Source organism: Pseudophryne corroboree, chromosome 1, assembly GCF_028390025.1.
Source record: "Pseudophryne corroboree isolate aPseCor3 chromosome 1, aPseCor3.hap2, whole genome shotgun sequence".
Classification (NCBI taxonomy): domain Eukaryota; kingdom Metazoa; phylum Chordata; class Amphibia; order Anura; family Myobatrachidae; genus Pseudophryne; species Pseudophryne corroboree.
Window position 1 is genome coordinate 231,693,558 of NC_086444.1, and position 26,821 is coordinate 231,720,378.

The 26,821-nt window shown below is 45.5% G+C and overlaps 1 protein-coding gene across 5 annotated transcripts in view; it reads right to left on the minus strand.

The window, feature by feature from the left end:
* The window catches only part of EPB41L4A (erythrocyte membrane protein band 4.1 like 4A), a 419,914-nt gene that overhangs the window by 25,541 nt on the left and 367,552 nt on the right, over positions 1-26,821 (minus strand). For all 5 annotated transcript variants that reach the window (XM_063964124.1, XM_063964123.1, XM_063964121.1 and 2 more), the window contains one exon: positions 3,735-3,854. In XM_063964124.1, the coding sequence (XP_063820194.1) occupies positions 3,735-3,854 (120 nt within the window). The remainder of the gene's footprint in view (positions 1-3,734; positions 3,855-26,821) is intronic.

The following is a 26,821-nucleotide window of genomic DNA, read 5'->3' on the forward strand; positions in this document are numbered from 1 at the left end:
AGTCAACTCCATTCTGCTCACTACATTTCTCTTTCATGCAAAGAAATGGTTTTTTTTTAAGTTTTTGATGTAATGACTCGCTTGTAATTGATCATGCCTGTGTGGGGAAGTTGTTCAGTGAATCATAGTGTATTGTTGCACGAGCATGGTTTTTATTCAAACACAGTGCAAATTATCTCCTTTGGTTATTTGCCCATTTGTGGTCAATTGTAGCCTGTCTTGAACAGACTTACTATATCTTTAGATTTAGAGAGGTGCAGCCGTGTTGTAAAGGACAAAGGACCTTATTCAGAAATGGACGCAGATCGCTGCATTCACAACCAGATCTGCTTCTATCTCCTCACATGCTGGGGGTCGCCCAGCACAGGGCCCAGCATGTGTGACGGGCTGCCTCCCAATGCGTCCACCATGTAATTGCATCAAATTAAGGTTGATCCCTTGCAGCGCCGTATGTTGTGCTGTCAGGTGGTCTGCCGTAATTTTTTTAATTGTAGTGGCTGTGTGTGAAGACATGCAGCTGCCTCGAAAAACATTCCCAAAAGGTCCATGTCTGACCCACCACTCCCCCCTCCCCCTCCCCCCCCCGATGCCGCATCGCCACCCTGCGAACGCCCACCGCTGTCAATCACACTGCGGTTGCATCTGTCTGGGATGCAGCCACAATATGTAAGGGGCGCAGTTTGCCTGCATCGGCAAACTGCGCTGCGGGCGGCTGATGCAGCCAGCTCTGAATGAGCTGCAAAGTACAATTTTTGTGCAGTTGAATGTGTTGTCAAAACTATTCCTGTTTTTTTTTTTTACTGCTATCTCGCTTCAACTCTCTTCCTGCCGTTGAGCTTACACTGTTACCAAGACTGTACTTTCTCCTGCATTTCTGCAAATCTACTGCTCTGTTTGTCTTAAGATATCGCTCATTTTCACCCTTCTGAGCAATATCGTTTTTAATATCGCATCTTTACAGCCTCCACTGCTATTTCCAGTTTTTTTCCCCTATTTACCTCATCCACACTACTGTATGTCCAGATTTTCTTCAACTCCCCCAATCACTCAGTGTCTACCTAACACTGTAATCTTGCCGCCTGTTCCCACCTCAATCCTACACTCTCCCATCCTCTGTCTCCCATCCACCCCTCTGCTTCCCTTCACCTCCTTTTCTGTAACCCCACTTTCATTAACCTCTGCCCCACCACTCTACCCCACCACTCAGCCCTGCTCCCTCCCTGTCATCTCAACTCACATCCATCCTCGGCATATGAACTCCCTCCATGTCCACTACCTGCAGTTTCCCTTCCTAGTCAGGTACCCACACCATCACTACTCACATCATCCCTGCTCTCCAAATTAATCTCACCTCAATGCTACAGCAACCCTGACAATCTTATTCACATCTCTCCCACAAACTCTCTTCTTCTCTCAGGTTTCCTGTGGTCCCCACCCATAAGCTTTCATCTCCAACTCCCTGAATCTCCTAGCCATTACTGAAACCTGGGTTTCTCCTCTGACACCACTTCTCCTGCTGCTCTCTCCACTGGGGGCCTCACATTCACAAACACCCCAGTCCGGGCGTCAATGTGGTGGTGGTGGTGGTGGTGGTGGTGGTGGTGTTGGGGTCCTTCTATCCTCCATTTACTCTTACTAATAAAATTACACCACCAGAACCATCCCTTACATTCACTATTTGAGGTTCATGCTATGTGCCTCTTCCAACCTGTTCACCTTCAAGTAACTGTAATTTACCGTCCCACTGGCATTCCCACCAAATTTCTCGATCACTTTGCTTCCTGGCTAAGTCACTTCCTCACTTCAGACATTCCCTCCATTACCTTAGGTGATTTCAACATTCCAATTGATATCCTCATAGAATCCTCTGCCTCAAAACTCCTTAACCTCACATCCTCGCTTGGTCTCTCCCAGCGGACCTCCTCACCCTCCCATGTGAGTGGGAACTCACTTGATCTTGTTTTCACTCACTGTTGTGACTTTTCTGACTTCTATAACTGCCCATTCCCACTCTCTGGCCATCATATGCTCTCTTTTAACATATCCCTCTGTGCTTCTCCATCTCAACCTCCTAAGGCTACCATCACTAAGCGTAACACTGATGCCACTGACACCATTACCTTATTCTCCCTGCTTGACTTGACCTGAACAAGCCACTTCCCTATACAATGCCCTTACTTTTGCTCTTTACTCCAGCAACCACTATTCACTTTCACAGATCAACACCTCAACCCTGGCATTTCAAATTCACCTGATATCTGCAAAAATGTTCACTTACTTCTGAACGACAGTGGAGGAAATCACGCTCTAAAGAGGACTTCCTCCATTTCAAATGTATGTTCTCATCCTACAGTGCTGCCCTTTCTGTCTCTAAACAGTCATACTTTAAGAACCTCATCTCCTCCAAATCTTCAAATCCCTGGTGTCTCTTTGCCAACGTCAATGCCCTCCTCTGTCCTCTACCACTTCGACTCCCTTCCTTACTCTCTGTCCTTGACTTTGCCACCAACTTCACATCCAAAATTGACTCCATACATCAGGACATCACATCCCGCAACAACCCGCCCCCTCCTTTCCCTGACCACCCCTCCCCATTTATCTTACCAACTCTGACTTCTTTTTCCACTGTATCTAGAGATGAAGTAATGGCCCTCGTCCAGTCCTCACCCACAATCACTTCCCCACTAGACCGTATACCCTCCTGACATCTCAAACACCTCTCACCTTCTACCTGTTCTCATCTTGCCCACCTCCTCAATATCTACCTCTCATCAGGCACTGTCCCCTCTGCCTTCAAGCATTCCCTTGTCTCCCCTATTCCTATAAAACCTACCCTTGATCCTAACAGTCTCTCCAACTACCAACCCATCTCTCTCCTCCCTTTTGCTTCCAAATTCCTCAAGCATAATGTCTACAACCACCATACTGCCTTTCTTTTCTCCCACTCCCTTCTTGACCCATATTTCCGTCTGGCTTTCATCCTCTCCTCTCCACTGAAACTGTCCTGACGAAAACCTGCAATAACCTCCATGCTGCCAAATCCAAGGGCCACTACTCTCTGCTTATTCTCCTTTACCTCTCTGCTGCTTTTAACACTGTGAACCACCCTCTCCTCCTGCAAATCCTTCACTCTATTGGTCTGTGTGATACTGCCCTTCCCTGGCTGTCATCCTTCCTCTCTGACCTTCTCTGTCTCCTCTCATAATGAACCCAAATCGGTGACATGAGTACACCATATCAACAGCTTCACTAAATATACTGTGTGTGTGTGTGTGTGTGTGTGTGTGTGTGTGTGTGTGTGTGTGTGTGTGTGTATATATTTGCACACAGTACCAATGGGATATACTGGCACCATATAAATGAATATTAATTATTAGATAAATATATAAATAATTCTAGATTTATAGCAAAAACATACAACTTCAATTTATTGCATGCCACATGTATCTTGGATGCAACATTATAATGGTACATAAAGGCAGAAATGTAAGACCTATACTAAAACATAAACAATGACCTTATTTGTTTGTAATAAATGGAAATAAATTTATTTTAAAGCAGGTAAATACAATGTGTTATTCTTCATGGTGCCAGTACTGTGACACTGAGCACTGGACCATACAATGTCACAGAGCAGAGTAATATAATTCCAATGACAAATTCTTGGTGTACTAGTGATATTTATCACGGGCAACAAGTTAACTTCAAACACAGATATAATATATTTAACGTACGATCGAGACCGGTGCCTGGATCTTCGGAGGTTGGGGTCAGTCTGGTTCTTCTCCTTTTGTCTTCTTAAAACGGCTTCCCACTGTGGACCAGAATCCACCATATCATTTTCCTGCCGTAACCTGTAATAAAAGAATTCTTTATGTTGTCATTGAAGCGCGTGCAAGTTCAGCCATGTGACTAATGCAGTCACTATGTAATTTTGCTCCTACACTTCCATGGAGAGAATTACACAGTAATCTTTCACAAGGTAGAGAAAACAGTAAGAGTTATGGATTGCAGGAAACAATTCTGCCTCAATTATACGCACACAGAAAAACACATATATAGATATCATTGGAACATTTTCTTGGTACTGTAAACTGAAAACCTGTGCTCTTGGTCTAAAACATCTCACCGGAGAGTACTGGAGAAATGCACAGCTTGGGCTACTACTGTATGTGGATTAAATCAGAATATTACAAACCAACCAAATCTATGATGATAATTACTACTACAGCATGTTATTGTGATTACTGTACAGCATGACATCACTGAGGGTCACTTACAGCTGAAAGGGCATGCACTCTGGAGTACACAACCCCCTGTAACACTATTTTTGCCCACTATGGTATCTCCCAACCGTCACAACTTCAGGGAAACTGATTCACAATCGGGACATTCATCCCCGTTTTTCGTAAGGATGCAAAGTATTTCCACAAAAACAACATACATATTGTATTTCTATGTGAAAAACGCAGATCTGAAGTATAGCAATGCCACTAAGATGCAGTCATACCCCTGGCCTGCCATAGTAATGCCTCTCTGTGCCATATTACCATTAAATGATGTTGGTAGGCATGATGTGTGTGTGTGAACATTGGGCCTATGTGAAAATGTTTGTATTTCAGATGAACGGTGTGGAAATCTGGGTATCCGGAAGGAGTAACTATTGCTCTGTGTGTTTTGCACAAGAATAGAAGGTAGATATGTGACACTGCTATTTACATGATAGAAAGGTCATAGAAAAGGGGAGCAGAGGTTTTGGGGGGAGGGGGGAATTGGCCAAGCTTAAACAGGCTGAAGTTTTATGGTGGTCTATACCTATGATTACATAAACGTACCAATTGATCCTGGCTCACACTTAAGCAATATGGAAAGCAATGTATGTACAGTATAAGCTCAAAATGAAAAAAAAAAAAAAAAAAACTAAACATGATATTAAGGGGCATATGTAATAGGGTCTAAGTCTGCAGAGGTGTGGGATGCCGGCCGATCTTGGACTTTTTTTTAAAGCGGCAATCATTTAAAAGGCATGGTTTTGCCTTGTAAATGATTGCCGCTTTAAAAGAACGTCCACATATTCAGTACGGATGGTTTAACGGTTAGCATTACAGCCTCACAGCACTGAGGTCATGGGTTTGATTCCCACCATGGCCCTATCTGTGCGGAGTTTGTATATCCTCCCCGTGCTTGCGTGGGCTTCCTCCGGGTACTCCGGTTTCCTCCCACAATCCAAAAAATAAGATTTTAAACCTACCGGTAAATCTTTTTCTCGTAGTCCGTAGAGGATGCTGGGGACTCCGTAAGGACCATGGGGATAGACGGGCTCCGCAGGAGACATGGGCACTTTAAGAAAGACTTTTGGATTTGGGTGTGCACTGGCTCCTCCCTCTATGCCCCTCCTCCAGACCTCAGTTAGAGAAACTGTGCCCAGAGGAGGACAGTACAAGGAAAGGATTTTTGTTAAACCAATCACACCGTATAACTTGTGATAAACTAACCAGTTAACAGTATGAAATTCAACATAGCTTCAGTCGGAAACTGAAAGCAACCATAACATAACCCTTATGTAAGCAAAACTATATACAAGTCTTGCAGAAGTAGTCCGCACTTGGGACGGGCGCCCAGCATCCTCTACGGACTACGAGAAAAAGATTTACCGGTAGGTTTAAAATCTTATTTTCTCTTACGTCCTAGGGGATGCTGGGGACTCCGTAAGGACAATGGGGATTATACCAAAGCTCCCAAACGGGCGGGAGAGTGCGGATGACTCTGCAGCACCGATTGAGCAAACAGGAGGTCCTCCTCAGCCAGGGTATCAAATTTGTAGAATTTCGCAAACGTGTTTGCCCCTGACCAAGTAGCCGCTCGGCACAGCTGTAGTGCCGAGACCCCTCGGGCAGCCGCCCAAGAAGAGCCCACTTTCCTAGTGGAATGGGCCTTGACTGATTTAGGTAACGGCAATCTAGCCGTCGTATGTGCCTGCTGAATCGTGGTACAGATCCAGCGAGCAATAGTCTGCTTTGAAGCAGGAGCGCCAACCTTGTTGGCTGCATACAGGATAAACAGCGCTTCAGTTTTCCTGACTTTGGCCGTCCTGGCCACGTAAATTTTCAAAGCCCTGACTACATCCAGATACTCGGAATCCTCCAAGTCTCGTGTAGCCACCGGCACCACAATAGGTTGGTTCATATGAAAGGATGACACCACCTTAGGCAAGAATTGAGGACGGGTCCGCAATTCCGCCCTATCCATATGGAAAACTAGATAGGGGCTTTTGTGAGACAAAGCCGCCAATTCTGACACTCGCCTAGCCGAAGCTAAGGCCAACAACATGACCACCTTCCAAGTGAGATATTTTAACTCTACTGTCTGAAGTGGTTCAAACCAGTGCGACTTAAGGAAACTCAAAACCACGTTAAGGTCGCAAGGCGCCACCGGAGGTACAAAAGGAGGCTGAATATGAAGCACTCCCTTTACAAAAGTTTGTATTTCTGGAAGTGAAGCCAATTCTTTTTGAAAGAAAATGGACAATGCCGAAATCTGAACCTTAATGGAGCCTAATTTTAGGCCCAAATTCACTCCAGATTGTAGAAAGTGAAGGAAACGGCCCAGATGGAATTCTTCCGTAGGAGCATTCCTGGCCTCACACCAAGCAACATATTTATGCCATATACGGTGATAATGTTTAGCTGTCACATCCTTCCTAGCCTTTATCAGAGTAGGAATGACCTCATCCGGAATGCCCTTTTCCGCTAGGATCCGGCGTTCAACCGCCATGCCGTCAAACGCAGCCGCGGTAAGTCTTGGAACAGACAGGGCCCCTGTTGCAACAGGTCCTGTCTTAGAGGAAGAGGCCACGGATCTTCTGTGAGCATCTCCTGCAATTCCGGGTACCAGGCCCTTCGTGGCCAATCTGGAACAATGAGAATTGTCCGAACTCCTCCTTTTCTTATTATTCTCAACACTTTTGGGATGAGAGGAAGAGGAGGAAAAACATATACTGAGTGGAACACCCACGGTGTCACTAGTGCGTCCACCGCTACCGCCTGAGGGTCTCTTGACCTGGCGCAATAGCTTTGCAGTTTTTTGTTTAGGCGGGACGCCATCATGTCTATCTGGGGCAGGCCCCACTGGCTTGCAATCTGTGTGAAGACTTCCTGATGAAGTCCCCACTCTCCCGGATGCAGGTCGTGCCTGCTGAGGAAGTCTGCTTCCCAGTTGTCCACTCCCGGAATGAACACTGCTGATAGGGCGCTTACATGGTTTTCCGCCCAGCGTAGAATCTTTTGTGGCTTCCGCCATTGCCACTCTGCTCTTTGTGCCGCCCTGGCGGTTTACATGAGCTACTGCGGTGATGTTGTCTGACTGGATCAGAACTGGTAAGTCGCAAAGCAAAGTCTCCGCTTGACGAAGGGCGTTGAATATGGCCCTTAGCTCCAGGACGTTGATGTGAAGACAAGTCTCCTGACTTGACCAAAGACCCTGGAAGTTCCTTCCTTGTGTGACTGCACCCCAACCTCGGAGGCTCGCGTCCGTGGTCACCAGGACCCAGTCCTGAATGCCGAATCTGCGGCCCTCTAGAAGGTGAGCACTCTGCAGCCACCACAGGAGAGACACCCTGGCCCTGGGGGACAGGGTGATCAACCGATGCATTTGTAGATGCGACCCGGACCATTTGTCCAGTAGGTCCCATTGGAAGGTCCGTGCATGGAACCTGCCGAATGGAATGGCCTCGTAAGATGCCACCATCTTTCCCAGGACTCGCGTGCAGTGATGCACTGACACCTGTTTTGGTTTCAATAGGTTCCTGACCAAAGTCACGAGTTCTTGAGCCTTTTCTATCGGCAGATACACCCTTTTCTGGTCCGTATCCAGAATCATGCCCAAGAAGGGTAGACGAGTCGTAGGAACCAGCTGCGACTTCGGGATATTGAGAATCCAGCCGTGTTGCTGTAACACCTTCAGTGAAAGTGACACGCTGTTCAGTAATTGTTCTCTTGATCTCGCTTTTATGAGGAGATCGTCCAAGTACGGGATAATTGTGACACCTTGCTTGCGCAGGAGCACCATCATTTCCGCCATTACCTTGGTGAAAATTCTCGGGGCCGTTGACAGCCCAAACGGCAACGTCTGAAATTGATAATGACAATCCTGTACCGCAAATCTCAGGTACGCCTGATGAGGTGGATATATGGGAACATGAAGGTATGCATCCTTTATGTCCAGAGATACCATAAAATCTCCCCCTTCCAGGCTGGCGATGACTGCCCTGAGCGATTCCATCTTGAATTTGAACCTTTTCAAGTATAGGTTCAGGGATTTTAAATTTAAAATGGGTCTGACCGAACCGTCCGGTTTCGGGACCACATACAGGGTTGAGTAATATCCCCTGCCCTGTTGAAGCGGGGGAACCTTGACCACCACCTGTTGAAGATACAATTTGTCGATTGCATTTAACACTATCTCCCGTTCTTGAGGAGACGTTGGCAGAGCCGATTTGAAAAACCGGCGAGGAGGCACCTCTTCGAATTCCAGTTTGTAACCTAGGGAAACAATTTCTATTGCCCAGGGATCCACCTGTGAGTGGGCCCAGATGTGGCTGAAAATTCGAAGACGTGCCCCCCCCCCCCTGGGGCGGACTCCCTTAGTGGAGCCCCAGCGTCATGCGGTGGATTTTGCAGAGGCCGGGGAGGACTTCTGTTCCTGGGAACTAGCTGTGTTGTGCAGCTTTTTCCCTCTGCCCTTACCTCTGGCAAGAAAGGACGATCCACGGCCTTTCTTGTTTCTATTTGATCGAAAGGACTGCATTTGATAATGCGGTGCTTTTTTAGGTTGTGAGGGAATATAAGGTAAAAAATTAGATTTACCTGCCGTAGCAGTGGATACCAGGTCCGAGAGACCTTCTCCAAACAATTCCTCACCCTTGTAAGGTAAAACCTCCATATGCCTTTTTGAGTCGGCATCACCTGTCCATTGTCGGGTCCAAAGGACTCTTCTAGCCGAGATCGACATAGCATTGATTCTCGAACCCAATAGACCAATGTCTCTTTGTGCATCTCTCATATATAAGACAGCATCTTTTATATGTCCTAGGGTCAATAGGATGGTATCCTTATCGAAGGTATCAAATTCCGCTGATAAGGTATCTGTCCTTGCTGCTACAGCACTACACACCCATGCCGACGCAATAGCCGGTCTGAGTAAGGTACCTGAATGTGTATAAATGGACTTCAGGGTAACCTCCTGCTTGCGATCAGCAGGATCCCTGAGGGTAGCCGTATCTTGGGAAGGCAGCGCTACCTTTTTGGATAAGCGTGTCAAAGCTTTGTCCACCCTAGGGGATGATTCCCACCGTATCCTGTCCGTTGGCGGGAAAGGATACGCCATAAGAATCCTTTTGGGAATCTGCAGTTTCTTGTCTGGAGATTCCCAAGCTTTTTCACATAACTCGTTCAGTTCATGTGAAGGGGGGAAATTTATCTCAGTTTTCTTTCCCTTATACATGTGTACCCGCGTGTCAGGGAGAGGGGGTTCCTCTGTGATATGCAAAACATCTTTGATTGCAATAATCATGTATCGAATACATTTAGCCACCTTTGGCTGTAATTTTGCATCATCATAATCGACACTGGAGTCAGAATCCGTGTCGGTATCCGTGTCAACTATTTGGGATAGTGGGCGCTTTTGGGACCCCGAAGGTCCCCGCGACATAGGTACAGGCATGGGTTGACTCCCTGACTGTTCTCTAGCTTCAGCTTTATCCAATCTTTTGTGCAATAAATTTACATTGGCACTTAAAATATTCCACATATCCATCCAGTCAGGTGTCGGCGCCGTCGACGGCGACACCACATTCATTTGCTCCTCCTCCCTCGAAAAGCCTTCTACCTCAGACATGTCGACACACACGTACCGACACACCACACACTCAGGGAACCCTCTTATCTGAGGACAGTTCCCCCACAAGGCCCTTAGGAGAGACAGAGAGAGAGTATGCCAGCACACACCCAGCGCTATAATAACCCAGGACAAAAACACAATATTTATGTTTACCCAGATAGCGCTTTTATACTCAATTCGCCAATTATGTGCCCCCCCTCTACTTTAAATCCCTCTTGTCACCGTGATCTAAGCAGGGGAGAGTCCGGGGAGCTTCCTCTCAGCGGTGCTGTGGAGAAAAAATGGCGGTGGTGAGTGCTGAGGGAGAAGCCCCGCCCCCTCGGCGGCGGACTTCTGTCCCGCTCTAAAATACAAAACTTTGGCGGGGGCTCGTAGGTATATACAGTGGCCGGCTGTATATACCCATCTTTTGCCAGGAGAGGTTTATTTGCTGCCCAGGTTGCCCCCACCGCGCCCTGCACCCTTACATTGACACAGTATGTGAGGTGAAAGGGAGCAATGGCGCACAGCTGCAGTGCTGTGCGTTACCTCAGTGAAGAACATTGAAGTCTTCTGCCGCCTCTGATGTCTTCTAACTTCTCATACTCACGTGGCTTCTACCTTCAGCTCTGTGAGGAGGACGGCGGCGCGGCTCCGGGACGGACGGCGAGGATGAGACCTGCGTACCGATCCCTCTGGAGCTAATGGTGTCCAGTAGCCTAAGAAGCAGAGCCTTTCAACTCACAGAAGTAGGTCTGCTTCTCTCCCCTCAGTCCCACGATGCAGGGAGTCTGTTGCCAGCAGGCTCCCTGAAAATATAAAACCTAACAAAATACTTTCTGTCAGAAACTCAGGAGAGCCTCTGAAAAGCACCCAGTCTCCTCTGGGCACAGTAATCAACTGAGGTCTAGAGGAGGGGCATAGAGGGAGGAGGCAGTGCACACCCAAATCCTAAAGTCTTTCTTAAAGTGCCCATGTCTCCTGCGGAGCCCGTCTATCCCCATGGTCCTTACGGAGTCTCCAGCATCCTCTAGGACGTAAGAGAAATATACTGGTAGGTTAATTGGCTTCCAACAAAAATTAACCCTAGTGTGAATGTGTCTGTGTGTACATGTGATAGGGCATATAGATTGTAAGCTCCACTGTGGCAGGAACTGATGTGAATGGCCAAATATTCTCTGTAAAGCGCTGCGGAATATGTGTGCGCTATACACATAACTGGTAATAATAATAATATTCATGGACTTACATAGGGGGAGTGCACAGGATGGACATTACTGTCTGGCTAAATATAATGGACAAGTTATAATCTCATGGTTTATGTGTAAGACACAACATGACACATTCTGCTGCACTGGATGGTCCACATACAAATAAACGGGTGGTCTTCAGTATGCCGACTGACGGGATCCCGGCGCACAGTATACTGGCGCCGGGATCCCGACAGCCGGCATACCGACACTTATTTTCCCTCGTGGGGTCCACGACCCCCCTGGAGGGAGAATAAAATAGTGTGGCGCGCGTAGCGCGCCACCGTGCCCGTAGCGTGGAGAGCGCAGCGAGTCCGCAAGGGGCTCATTTGCGCTCGCCACACTGTCGGTAAGCCGGCGGTCGGGCTCCCGGCGCCGGGAGCCCGACCGCCGGCATATCGTAGTGAACCCAAATAAACACATGAGTACAAAATGAACATTATAGCAAGACGCTGATGAGCAAATGCAAGTACAAATATCTATGCCCTACTGTGGGTTACCCAGGCAGTATAACCTTATTCATTATTGCTCGCAAGCTACAGGATGTGTGCAGCAAAACATCACGCAAGGTTGCGACAGAACCTTGCACTTAATTGAATCTCCCCTGGCCTTTGCGATGCACAGGTACAGTGACGAAGCAAAAAAACCAAGTACAGATTCCATACTTATAAACTCAACTTAAAATAAAACTTCAGCATAAACGTAATAGTTTCAAGTGAAGTAGACAGAGATTTATGCACATAGGGGGTCATTCCGAGTTGATCGCTAGCTGCCGTTGTTCGCAGCGCAGCGATCAGGCTAAATATCAGCATTTCTGCGCATGCGCGAAGTACAGGTGCAAAGGCATTTGTTATTTTGCACAGGTTCTAGTGAAGTTTTCAGTCGCACTGACGGCCGCAAGAAGATTGACAGGAAGGGGGCGTTTCTGGGTGTCAACTGACCGTTTTCAGGGAGTGTTTGCAAAAACGCAGGCGTGTCTGAAAAAACGCAGGCATGGCTGGGCATTCGCTGGGCGGGTGTATGACGTCAAATCCGGACACGAATAGGCTGAAGTGATCGTAAGCGCTGAGTAGGTTCAGAGCTACTCTGCAACTGCACAAACTGTTTTTGCAGAGCTCAGCTGCACATGCGTTCACACTTCTGCTAAGCTAAAATACACTCCCCAGTGGGCGGCGGCATAGCGTTTGCATGGCTGCTAAAACTAGCTAGCGAGCGATCAACTCGGAATGACCCCCATAAGCACTTGCTTAATGTTCAATACAGCTTTTTTTCCCCCAATATTGGTATTCTAACCACGGCCCAACCCAGCTGTTACTGTATGGATATATTCAGCAGGACGTACTGGAGTCCAAGATTGCCGAAGGTGCGGGATGCCGGCCGATCTCTGACCTTTTTTTAAAGGCGCAAACATTTACAAGGCAAAACCATGCCTTATAAGTGCTTGCCCCTTTAAAAAAAAGTCCAAAAGCAGCCTGCATCACGCACCTCCTGCGATCTCGGACTCCATTACATCCCGCCGATATGGTTTACTAAATAGTATTAATACTACATTCAGAGGCAGTATAGAATTCCTTTTGCACGATGAAGCACAGAGGTGCAACACTTTAGAGCCTATCTACTCAAAATGTCTCGTGCATCATCAGCTGTATTCAGTATGCTTCTGGAACAGCCTACATTGCAGTAACTCGCTATTCAGCATGATCCTTATACAGCTGCCGATATTCCCTTATGATAACTTTCCCAGACTCCAAGGCATTACATGGGCTCTATTTATAAAGCTGTCGTATTTTATCCCACTATGGCTAGGGATGTGAGAAGGAAGGCAATGCAATTGTTGCAAGAAGGGTGGAACAGGAAATCAAATATGAAACGTCATTAGCCAAGTTCAATAGCTGTCTTCAGCTTTAATCAACAGATGTGTACTGTATGGCCCCCTTTGGTTATTCAAACCAATCTAGGCACTAAGAAACAGGGGGCAGGCAGCAATAATGGCAGGATAAGAGGACTAGAAATTATAAACATGTCACAATGACAAGCGAGCAAGAAACCTATAATGACATTAATGTACGCAATTTCACATGTGAGTTCACACAGCTACAACATGAGATGACAACCTCCTGCTGTGACCATGAAAGATTAAAAGACTTCAGACACGCTCACATAAAGTGCTGGAAATAAAACAACTGGGTTTTTCTATTCTCTGTGCTATTCCCAAGGGCTGGCTCACTGTGCGGATTACAGGAGAAATGAAAAGGAACTGCTGATTTACTTCTCAGTTATATGGTGATATATTCACAATTAAGAGTATAATCGTTAGGATTTACAAATATGGTGTATGGAATGATGACATACACAAAAACTGTGAGTCCCATTACTATTGTGTGCTTGACATACCCTACAAACACATTACACTGGTGATAGCCAAATACCATGCCATATCACATTTAGGTACTTGTCACAACAGCAGCCAGCATGTGTCACAGTACATTCTGCCCAACATCTGAGGTCTTCTAAAACGGTGAATTAGTACAGGTTGAGTATCCCTTATCCAAAATGCTTGAGGCCAGAAGTATTTTGGATAACGTATTTTTCCGTACTTTGGAATAATTGCATTCCATAATGAGAAATAATGGAGATAGGACCTAAGTCTAAGCACAGAATGCATTTATGTTTCATATACACCTTATACACACAGCCTGAAGGTAATTTTAGCCAATATTTTTAATAACTTTGTGCATTAAACAAAGTTTCTGTACATACACACAATTCATTTATGTTTTTATATACACCTTATACACACAGCCTGAAGGTCATTTAATACAATATTTTTAATAACTTTGTGAATTAAACAAAGTGTGTGTACATTGAGCCATCAGAAAACAAAGGTTTCACTATCTTAGTCTCACTCCAAAAATTCCGTATTTCGGAATATTCCGTATTTTGGAATATTTGGATATGGGATATTCAACCTGTATTGTGGAAAATGATGAGACCATTTATTTAATTGAAAATCTTTTTTTTTTAATAATTACAAAAAGTTTTATTATTTAAGTCAGTGGTTCCCAATTTTTTTGAATCATGGTGCCCTAGAGTATCAGAATTTATTTCATGTACCCCTAGGCCAAAAGTGGTTTATTCGTAATTTTAGAAAGAAATAGTTAAGTAAATTGTGTTTATATGTCATCCTTAGGGTCAGTTATGTGGTGAGGGACAAGATTTGTGTGTGTCCACATATATTATGATTGGCAGCCACCAGCACTGGTTTTGCCTCTTACATTAACCATAAATAATGGTTAATAATGGTAAATAAAGCAGATGGGCCACCAATCCAGGACACCCCAGCAAGAGCCTTGCAGCAGGCCAGGGTGCCATGACACACAGTTTGAGAACCACTGGCTTACGTTATTGTGCCAAGGCTGCTTATTAAAAACAATATTTTCTTATATTACAAGCAAGCACAAAACAGTAATATACAATGAAGTTATGTACAAGGTGATGCTGTAATAACCTTGGGAGCCAAACTGAAAATTTCATTAGCAAATGCAAAAATGTATCCAGGGTGTAAGGAATAATATAAATAGGAAAGATGGGGAGATTTGTGCCAATAAGAGGGATCATTTAGAAGGATACATTGGGTATGCTAAAAGCATGAACAAAGAGCTGGTTAATAATAAGAATTTACTTACCGATAATTCTATTTCTCGGAGTCCGTAGTGGATGCTGGGGTTCCTGAAAGGACCATGGGGAATAGCGGCTCCGCAGGAGACAGGGCACAAAAGTAAAGCTTTCCGATCAGGTGGTGTGCACTGGCTCCTCCCCCTATGACCCTCCTCCAAGCCAGTTAGGTACTGTGCCCGGACGAGCGTACACAATAAGGGAGGAATTTTGAATCCCGGGTAAGACTCATACCAGCCACACCAATCACACCGTACAACTTGTGATCTAAACCCAGTTAACAGTATGATAACAGCGGGCGCCTCTGAAAAGATGGCTCACAACAATAATAACCCGATTTTTGTAACTATGTACAAGTATTGCAGATAATCCGCACTTGGGATGGGCGCCCAGCATCCACTACGGACTCCGAGAAATAGAATTATCGGTAAGTAAATTCTTATTTTCTCTATCGTCCTAGTGGATGCTGGGGTTCCTGAAAGGACCATGGGGATTATACCAAAGCTCCCAAACGGGCGGGAGAGTGCGGATGACTCTGCAGCACCGAATGAGAGAACTCCAGGTCCTCCTTAGCCAGGGTATCAAATTTGTAGAATTTAGCAAACGTGTTTGCCCCTGACCAAGTAGCTGCTCGGCAAAGTTGTAAAGCCGAGACCCCTCGGGCAGCCGCCCAAGATGAGCCCACCTTCCTTGTGGAATGGGCATTTACATATTTTGGCTGTGGCAGGCCTGCCACAGAATGTGCAAGCTGAATTGTATTACACATCCAACTAGCAATAGTCTGCTTAGAAGCAAGAGCACCCAGTTTGTTGGGTGCATACAGGATAACAGCAAGTCAGTTTTCCTGACTCCAGCCGTCCTGGAACATATTTTCAGGGCCCTGACAACATCTAGCAACTTGGAGTCCTCCAAGTCCCTAGTAGGTGCAAGGCACCACAATAAGCTGGTTCAGGTGAAACACTGACACCACCTTAGGGAGAGAACTGGGGACGAGTCCGCAGCTCTGCCCTGTCCGAATGGACAAACAGATATGGGCTTTTTTGAGAAAAAAACCACCAATTTGACACTCGCCTGGTCCAGGCCAGGGCCAAGAGCACGGTCACTTTTCATGTGAGATGCTTCAAATCCACAGATTTGACTGGTTTTAAACCAATGCGATTTGAGGAATCCCAGAACTACGTTGAGATCCCACAGTGCCACTGGAGGCACAAAAGGGGGTTGTATATGCAATACTCCCTTGACAAAACTTCTGGACTTCAGGAACTGAAGCCAATTCTTTCTGGAAGAAAATCGACAGGGCCGAAATTTGAACCTTAATGGACCCCAATCTGAGGCCCATAGACACTCCTGTTTGCAGGAAATGCAGGAAACGACCGAGTTGAAATTTCTTTGTGGGGCCTTCCTGGCCTCACACCACGCAACATATTTTCGCCACATGTGGTGATAATGTTGTGCGGTCACCTCCTTTCTGGCTTTGACCAGGGTAGGAATGACCTCTTCCGGAATGCCTTTTTTCCTTAGGATCCGGCTTTCCACCGCCATGCCGACCAACGCAGCTGCGGTAAGTCTTGGAACAGACATGGTACTTGCTGAAGCAAGTCCCTTCTTAGCGGCAGAGGCCATAAGACCTCTGTAAGCATCTCTTGAAGTACCGGGTACCAAGTCCTTCTTGGCCAATCCGGAGCCATGAGTATAGTTCTTACTCCTCTACGTCTTATAATTCTCAGCACCTTAGGTATGAGAAGCAGAGGAGGGAACACATACACCGACTGGTACACCCACGGTGTTACCAGAACGTCCACAGCTATTGCCTGAGGGTCTCTTGACCTGGCGCAATACCTGTCCCGTTTTTTTGTTCAGACGGGACGCCATCATGTCCACCTTTGGTATTTCCCAACGGTTTACAATCATGTGGAAAAAACTTCCCGATGAAGTTTCCACTCTCCCGGGTGGAGGTCGTGCCTGCTGAGGAAGTCTGCTTCCCAGTTTCCATTCCCGGGATGAAACACTGCTGACAGTGCTATCACATGATTTTCCGCCCAGCGAAAAGTCCTTGCAGTTTTTGCCATTGCCCTCCTGCTTCTTGTGTCGCCCTGTCTGTTTACGTGGGCGACTGCCGTGATGTTTTTCCCACTGGATCAATACCGGCTGACCTTGAAGCAGAGGTCTTGCTAAGCTTAGAGCATTATAAATTTACCCTTAGCTCCAGTATATTTATGTGGAGAAAAGTCTCCAGACTTGATCACACTCCCTGGAAATTTTTTCCTTGTGTGACTGCTCCCCAGCCTCTCGGGCTGGGCTCCGTGGTCACCAGCATCCAATCCTGAATGCCGAATCTGCGGCCCTCTAGAAGATGAGCACTCTATAACCACCACAGGAGAGACACCCTTGTCCTTGGATATAGGGTTATCCGCTGATGCATCTGAAGATGCGATCCGGACCATTTGTCCAGCAGATCCCACTGAAAAGTTCTTGCGTGAAATCTGCCGAATGGAATTGCTTCGTAGGAAGCCACCATTTTTACCAGGACCCTTGTGCAATGATGCACTGTTTTTAGGAGGTTCCTGACTAGCTCGGATAACTCCCTGGCTTTCTCTTCCGGGAGAAACACCTTTTTCTGGACTGTGTCCAGAATCATCCCTAGGCACAGCAGACGTGTCGTCGGGATCAGCTGCGATTTTGGAATATTTAGAATCCACCCGTGCTGTTGTAGCAGTATCCTAGATAGTGCTACTCCGACCTCCAACTGTTCCCTGGACTATGCCCTTATCAGGAGATCGTCCAAGTAAGGGATAATTAAGACGCCTTTTCTTCGAAGAAGAATCATCATTTCGGCCATTACCTTGGTAAAGACCCGGGGTGCCGTGGACAATCCAAACGGCAGCGTCTGAAACTGATAGTGACAGTTCTGCACCACGAACCTGAGGTACCCTTAGTGAGAAGGGCAAATTTGGGACATAGAGGTAAGCATCCCTGATGTCCCGGGACACTATATAGTCCCCTTCTTTCTGGTTCGCTATCACTGCTCTGAGTGACTCCATCTTGATTTGAACCTTTGTAAGTGTTCAAAAAAATTTTTAGAATAAGTCTCACCTAGCCTTCTGGCTTCAGTACCACAATATAGTGTGGAATAATACCCCTTTTCTTGTAGTAGGAGGGGTAATTTAATTATCACCTGCTGGGAATACAGCTTGTGAATTTTTTCCCATACTGCCTCCTTGTCGGAGGGAGACCTTGGTAAAGCAGACTTCAGGAGCCTGCGAAGGCGAAACGTCTCGACATTCCAATCTGTACCCCTGGGATACTACTTGTAGGATCCAGGGGTCCTGTACAGTCTCAGCGCCATGCTGAGAACTTGTCAGAAGCGGTGGAACGCTTCTGTTCCTGGGAATGGGCTGCCTGCTGCAGTCTTCTTCCCTTTCCTCTATCCCTGGGCAGATATGATCTTATAGGGACGAAAAGACTGAGGCTGAAAAGACGGTGTCTTTTTCTGCAGAGATGTGACTTAGGGTAAAAACGGTGGATTTTCCAGCAGTTGCCGTGGCCACCAGGTCCGATGGACCGACCCCAAATAACTCCTCATCCTTTATACGGCAATACACCTTTGTGCCGTTTGGAATCTGCATCACCTGACCACTGTCGTGTCCATAACATCTTCTGGCAGTTATGGACATCGCATTTACTCTTGATGCCAGAGTGCAAATATCCCTCTGTGCATCTCGCATATATAGAAATGCATCCTTTAAATGCTCTATAGTCAATAAAATACTGTCCCTGTCAAGGGTATCAATATTTTTAGTCAGGGAATTCGACCAAGCCACCCCAGCTCTGCACATCCAGGCTGAGGCGATCGCTGGTCGCAGTATAACACCAGTATGTGTGTATATACTTTTTATGATATTTTCCAGCCTCCTGTCAGCTGGTCCTTGAGGACGGCCCTATCTATAGACGGTACCGCCACTTGTTTTGATAAGCGTGTGAGCGCCTTATCCACCCTAAGGGGTGTTTCCCAACGCGCCCTAACTTCTGGCGGGAAAGGGTATACCGCCCATAATTTTCTATCGGGGGGAACCCACGCATCATCACACACTTTATTTAATTTATCTGATTCAGGAAAAACTATGGTAGTTTTTTCACATCCCACATAATACCCTCTTTTGTGGTACTTGTAGTATCAGAAATATGTAACACCTCCTTCATTGCCTTTAACGTGTGGCCCTAATAAGGAATACGTTTGTTTATTCACCGTCGACACTGGATTCAGTGTCCCTGTCTGTGTCTGTGTCGACCGACTAAAGTAAACGGGCGTTTTAAAACCCCTGACGGTGTTTTTGAGACGTCTGGACCGGTACTAATTGTTTGTCGGCCGTCGCATGTCGTCAACCGACCTTGCAGCGTGTTGACATTATCACGTAATTCCCTAAATAAGCCATCCATTCCGGTGTCGACTCCCTAGAGAGTGACATCACCATTACAGGCAATTGCTCCGCCTCCTCACCAACATCGTCCTCCTACATGTCGACACACACGTACCGACACACAGCACACACACAGGGAATGCTCTGATAGAGGACAGGACCCACTAGCCCTTTGGAGAGACAGAGGGAGAGTTTGCCAGCACACACCAAAAACGCTATAATTATATAGGGACAACCTTATATAAGTGTTTTCCCTTATAGCATCTTTTTTATATATTCCTAACGCCAAATTAGTGCCCCCCCTCTCTGTTTTAACCCTGTTTCTGTAGTGCAGTGCAGGGGAGAGCCTGGGAGCCTTCCCTCCAGCCTTTCTGTGAGGGAAAATGGCGCTGTGTGCTGAGGAGATAGGCCCCGCCCCTTTTTCGGCGGCCTCGTCTCCCGCTCTTAACGGATTCTGGCAGGGGTTAAATATCTCCATATAGCCTCCGGAGGCTATATGTGAGGTATTTTTAGCCAAAATAGGTATTCATTTGCCTCCCAGGGCGCCCCCCTCCCAGCGCCCTGCACCCTCAGTGACTGCCGTGTGAAGTGTGCTGAGAGGAAAATGGCGCACAGCTGCAGTGCTGTGCGCTACCTTTAGAAGACTGAGGAGTCTTCTGCCGCCGATTCTGGACCTCTTCTTACTTCAGCATCTGCAAGGGGGCCGGCGGCAAGGCTCCGGTGACCATCCAGGCTGTACCTGTGATCGTCCCTCTGGAGCTGATGTCCAGTAGCCAAGAAGCCAATCCATCCTGCACGCAGGTGAGTTCACTTCTTCTCCCCTAAGTCCCTCGTTGCAGTGATCCTGTTGCCAGCAGGACTCACTGTAAAATAAAAAACCTAAGCTAAACTTTTCTAAGCAGCTCTTTAGGAGAGCCACCTAGATTGCACCCTTCTCGGCCGGGCACAAAAATCTAACTGGCTTGGAGGAGGGTCATAGGGGGAGGAGCCAGTGCACACCACCTGATCGGAAAGCCTTACTTTTGTGCCCTGTCTCCTGCGGAGCCGCTATTCCCCATGGTCCTTTCAGGAACCCCAGCATCCACTAGGACGATAGAGAAAATGCAATACATGCTCTCCACCTGCTCAGGCACCAGGGCATACCATCAGCCTCTAGTTTTTCTTCTTAGGAGTTCTCTCCAGAGGGCTATCTGCTTCCTAATGCCTGGTCCTCTCCCTTGGGTTCCACTCTTCCCGGTGCACCTTTCAGCCACACTCTTCTTGCTGCCCAGACTCACTCTATTTAAGCTAGAGTCTTCTACTTAGCACCCTACTCTCCATGAGTTTCATGTATCTCCTAGATCATACTGCCCTATGTACTCTTGTTTATCCACCATATCACACCATTCTAAATCTCTCACCATACCTACAATCTTTGCCAAATTTAGTCTTCTTCCCTCTCACGACTCCAACTGAACCATCAGCTAAGATAAAACAAAATCAATTTTTGTCTATGGGTCGTGCTAGTTAGCAGCTTCAGTATACATTGCAGAGCCAGTGGCATATCTATAATGGGTGTAGTGTGTGATGCATAGGGCCCATGAGACAAGGGGGCTCCGTGCTGCACTCCATGCACCCAGAACAGACTATATAACAGGCTATAAGAGGCACAGCAAATTGCAAAGGCTCTAGAACTGTGCCTTAACTATATTCTGTACATGGCCATCTTTCCGAATGCACTGCTGGAAAACCAGGAATGCCAACACTCCTCTCAACCTGGGTTCGATTCCAGCAAAGTCTCTATCTGTGTGGAGTTTGTGTGTTGTCCATGTTTTTAAATGGGTTTCCTCCCGTACTCCGGTTAAATATAATACTGTTCACTTTAAACGTATTTAAACGTATTTGTAGAAAATGACAATTTAAGGACACCAACAAGCCCTTACAGGCAAAACAAATTTGAGATAAATTTTCTTCCCTCCAAAACTTTCATTCTATACCTTTGTATAAACCAGCCGCAAGGAAAATATGTCTCTTGCAAAACATGACCGCAAACAAATATGTTATAAATAAAAAATATAAAAATCCAGGGATTATATCCCACTAGCTACCATGTGCATCCTAATGAAACGCTGTTTACGGACGTTCATTATATTCAAGTTTCTAAACATTTCCTTAGAATAAATTAATTTATCATGAAACAGTTCAGTATTGATCACAACAACCAAAGAGCTGGAAGAAAATGACTCTGGAGGCTAAACGTGCACATAAAAGAACAAATGAGATCATTACAGAATTGGAGATCAATAGACATTGTTTTGCAGTAGAATAAATTTATCATTAATCAATCTGGCAAATTAAGAGCAAATTGTTTTTTTTCTAGAAGTGGTAGTTCATCATAAAGAAGAACACACATAAGGGGTTATTCAGAGATGGATCTTGCTTCCCGCAGCAAGATCTGTGTACATCGACTTGCCCTGTGCTGGGCGGCCCCCAGCATTTAGCTGGGGGCCGCCCAGCACAGGGCAAGTCGCACAGCACAGAGTTAGGCCGCCCAGCACAGGGCAAGTCGCCCAGCACAGGGCAAGGCCACCCACCATGTGTATTGCACCACCCTGCAATGTGTCTACAATTTAATTGCGGATGCATCGATTTAAGAATGACCCCTGCCTGCGCAGCGTGGCTGCGCTGGCAGGCGGTCCGATGCCATTTTTTTGAGCAGAAAGGCTGCGTGTGACACAAAACACTGCAACGACGCACTCCCTATCCTCCCCCTTCCCGGATTGCTGCCGCTGTCAATCACCTTGTGGCCGTGCGCAGACCTCCTGGATGTCCAGGACTGAATAGACCCCATGCTTAGTTTTTGGTGCACTATACAGTTGTGCAAGCACACAGGAACAGACATTATGCAGAGCTGGACACAATGCAAACAAGGAGCAAATCTTCACTTGGGCAAAAGCATGGTGCACTGCAGGGAGTCAGAGAGATTTACAGTTCAGAAGGGGCGGGTCCAAGCTTCCATTTCTGTGTAAAAACAAAGCTGTTACAGAAAAAGGAGTTGGTCACTGGTTTGCTGCACATTGATATGTAGCAGTGTTTGGTCTGTTGGCCGGACAATGAGTAGATATACTTTTACTAGAAGTAATGGTACCCTTGTAATAATTATTCATATGAATTATAGCCAGTGGTACTCCCCTAGAGTCAGAAGTGATTGGCTGTTAGCGGTATTTCATGCTCATAGTCCACGGACCTCGGAACTGACAGGAACTGTGAACAAGCCTCACGGGTGAAACACACGTCAGTCAGATCACTACAGGAAGTCCTGCTGTGTGCACATCAGGACCCCCCCAACAAAGGAGCATCGTAAAATACAGTAACTTGGAGGGTATACCTCTACGTAACTTCCTTCACTACACACTCATCGCCTACTGAGACTCACTCCGGGCATCAAGCCCCCATAGCTGACAGCAACTGTAATCTTTAGCTCCAAGTACATTGCAATCCTGCAACTGGGAGCTCTCATTGAGCATTCCTGTGTAGCACATGCTCAACAGCAGTATCATGGAATTAGGAGGATCATTATATAAGTCTGGATATATTGAGGGAGAACCTGCATTGTTCACACTCTTTTGATTCTAACTGAATGCATTCTAGCTGCCACACAGATTGACTGAATTATTTTAGGTATCTTTACAGCTTATTATTGTCCGATTTAAAAAATTTCACCTGTTAGTCGTATCATACTATTAAGGGAATTCTGACTATTATGGGGGTCATTCCGACCCGATCGCTCGCTGCAGTTGTTCGCAGCGCAGCGATTTGCACCAGCGCCGCAGTGCGCCGGCGCATACCGGACGGCCGAAGGCCGTCATTCCGTAGCGATCGCCTCTGCCTGATTGACAGGCAGAGGCGGTCGCTGGGCGGGAGGGGGCGACATGGCGGCGTTTGGCCGCTGTTTTAGGGGAGCGGTCGGGCCAGCACTGGCGTGGTCGGACCATGCGGGGGACGGGCCGCAGCGGCTGCGTGACATCACACGCAGCCGCTGCGACCAGGGGCAGCGACGAGCAACTCTCGGTCAGCCGCAGGAGCTGCGCTGGCCGGGAGTTACTCAACAAGCACAAAAGCATCGCCGCTGTGCGATGCTTTTGTGCTTGTGCGAGGGGGGTAGGAGGTATGGGGGGGGTGGCGTACAGACATGCGGTGAGGGCTAGCCCTGTGCTGGGTGACCTCCCGCATGTCTGGGAACATGACTGTAGCTGTGCTAAATTTAGCACAGCTACGATCAACTCGGAATGACCCCCAATGTGGATATACTGTATGTAAACCAATTTAAATACAGAACCAAGCACAAACAAATCTATCCTTTACTATGTGCACTCTCATCAGTGAAAATCTATTAACCGACAGCAGAAGCAGGAAACCTGATAGTGACTGGAACTCTCATTAAATATTCACTGCCAAAAAGGGCACATACTGTAGTTAACAGTAGAATCCAGCCACTTATAGTCCACATGTGCAGATTCTATCTATGATTCTATCATATCAAACAACTTATAAATCAAAGTCACAGAGGAACTATTTCTTTGAGAAAGGATGCATACTGACACAGTATATGCAGATTATTAATGTTGTGTGCTTAATCACTCCACTGTTGTCAGCACTGCAGTCTAGTGGTATGACACAAAATAGACAACTGTATACAATTTGAAGCAGATGTATTTTAGTGTTGTATGTATTGTGGATTTCTATTAACATTTAATAAAAGTTGTTTTATAAATAAATGCAAGAGTGCCCACACGAAAAGAGTTTGCTTCTCTCCCTCTTTACATAAAAACAAAGCTGCCCAGTATCTGATTGCTACATGCAAAAGCATTCAGTATTTTGTCTGCGTGCAAAAAAAAATTACAAAATACATTTGCATTACATTGGTTTGTTTGCTCTCCACTACGCATAAACCCCAAAGTGTTGTTTTGTGATTGTCAAAGAAAGACACGAGTCCAAGCTGGAACTCAGATATATAGTTTCTGCCCAACTGTTTGTACTCTATTAGCCAATCAGATTGGATCGTCACAATGTTCACAGCAGTAGAAAAGTATTTTACTCTTGTTGGAGACAGTGACCTATCTACTTCCATCAGTGTGATAGTGAGGACAGTGTGACGAGGGAAGCGATGTGAGACTGGAAAAGGGGGCAAACAGGCAGTCACAGAATGTGGTGCAGGGTCTCCAATAGCAACATAGTGATGTGAGGCTCCTGTCACCCTGCTGAGGAAGACTTGTGCTGTCAGTATACACTCAAGTAAACAATTAAGTTCTTACATCCAACGTGTTACAAATATGTTGGGTATTACGTACTTAAAACTGAACTACTAGTGTGCTGGAGAATCCAACAGTTACAGTGACAAACATCTATATTTAAGGTGCACTCATCCAACTACTAACTCATCAATATGATTGTTGTTATAGAACATATATATCCACAGCAGCAATATCAAATAAGGGCTTAAATGCTCAATAACCTAAAATGATATAGAGGTTTATTTTATTATTCATTTATATGGGACTCAATTGTCCTTTATTGAAATAAGAGCAAAATATTAAAATTCATAGAGTAAGAAACAGAGAATAGAAAGTGACAGAAATGGAATATGTGTGAATAAAGATTTAAAAACAAAGCTAATGTGTTTGTCCCTTCATATATTTTCCTGTGTTTATTTCAATTGTGCATTCACATACATATATTTGTGCAGCACTGTATCAGTGCTATCTTTTTATGAGACCTGAGTTTTCCTATTCATTGGAGCCTGTTATGCTGCAATAGAGGGAAATATGCTGTCTTGCTTTGAAGTTACAAACTGTTACATCAAATTGTAGCCAAGTTTCTCTCCACTCCTGCCCTTAAAGCTGTAATACTGATAACTTGATTGTAATGTTACAAATGGAGGAGTGAAACAATGTTGCTGAATATGTAACTTGTGCCTGAGATCCTAAAATGTCTCATAGTGCAGAGAATGCTGGTATGACATTATATAAATAGACTCAGTGTTTGAGAGAAATGATGGGGATGAGCCTGGGTAAACAATTTCACTGCCCTATATTAAAGGCTGTCCACTTTATAAAACTTAAAAATCTCTGACCCCAGTTGCTGCTATTAATAATGCATGAATAAATGTGCTGGAGAGATGGGTTTAATATATCCCAATATGATGTTAATCCACAATGTTTTACACCTTATGTATAAGTTAGTATTAGCAGCAGTCGTTACTGGTAATCAGCAATATTAAATCGTGTCCATGCAGGACATATTAGTAGCACTTAAATATTGCTCGTTAAACTCAAGTAACTTATATTTTATATAGGTACCAGAGGATCATGCCCCTGTTTGCCGACTAACTGCGGTACACACACATTAGCACTAAATCTCCACTAGACACAGAGAAATTCTTGTATCTGGCATTAACCCCGTTGTTTCTCTTGTTTGATATTTATGTCAGCTATCCCACAGCATACAGATGGAATTTCAGGTGAATATAAATATGTTTAAAGACTCCTCTCTACAATGAGCAGGTTTGGCTCCTGATAATGCACTATAGGTCTCACATGTATGTTGTATATCAATTGCACATTTTAAACATTATTACTGACACGGGAACACATAGCTAAAGCCTATGCGCATTTCACTCATAAAGAGCTTCCTCAGGGCACTATAGTGCCCTGAGGAAGCTCTTTATGAGTGAAATGCGCATAGGCTTTAGCTATGTGTTCCCGTGTCAGTAATAATGTTTAAAATGTGCAATTGATATACAACATACATGTGAGACCTATAGTGCATTATCAGGAGCCAAACCTGCTCATTGTAGAGAGGAGTCTTTAAACATATTTATATTCACCTGAAATTCCATCTGTATGCTGTGGGATAGCTGACATAAATATCAAACAAGAGAAACAACGGGGTTAATGCCAGATACAAGAATTTCTCTGTGTCTAGTGGAGATTTAGTGCTAATGTGTGTGTACCGCAGTTAGTCGGCAAACAGGGGCATGATCCTCTGGTACCTATATAAAATATAAGTTACTTGAGTTTAACGAGCAATATTTAAGTGCTACTAATATGTCCTGCATGGACACGATTTAATATTGCTGAGTACCAGTAACGACTGCTGCTAATACTAACTTATACATAAGGTGTAAAACATTGTGGATTAACATCATATTGGGATATATTAAACCCATCTCTCCAGCACATTTATTCATGCATTATTAATAGCAGCAACTGGGGTCAGAGATTTTTAAGTTTTATAAAGTGGACAGCCTTTAATATAGGGCAGTGAAATTGTTTACCCAGGCTCATCCCCATCATTTCTCTCAAACACTGAGTCTATTTATATAATGTCATACCAGCATTCTCTGCACTATGAGACATTTTAGGATCTCAGGCACAAGTTACATATTCAGCAACATTGTTTCACTCCTCCATTTGTAACATTACAATCAAGTTATCAGTATTACAGCTTTAAGGGCAGGAGTGGAGAGAAACTTGGCTACAATTTGATGTAACAGTTTGTAACTTCAAAGCAAGACAGCATATTTCCCTCTATTGCAGCATAACAGGCTCCAATGAATAGGAA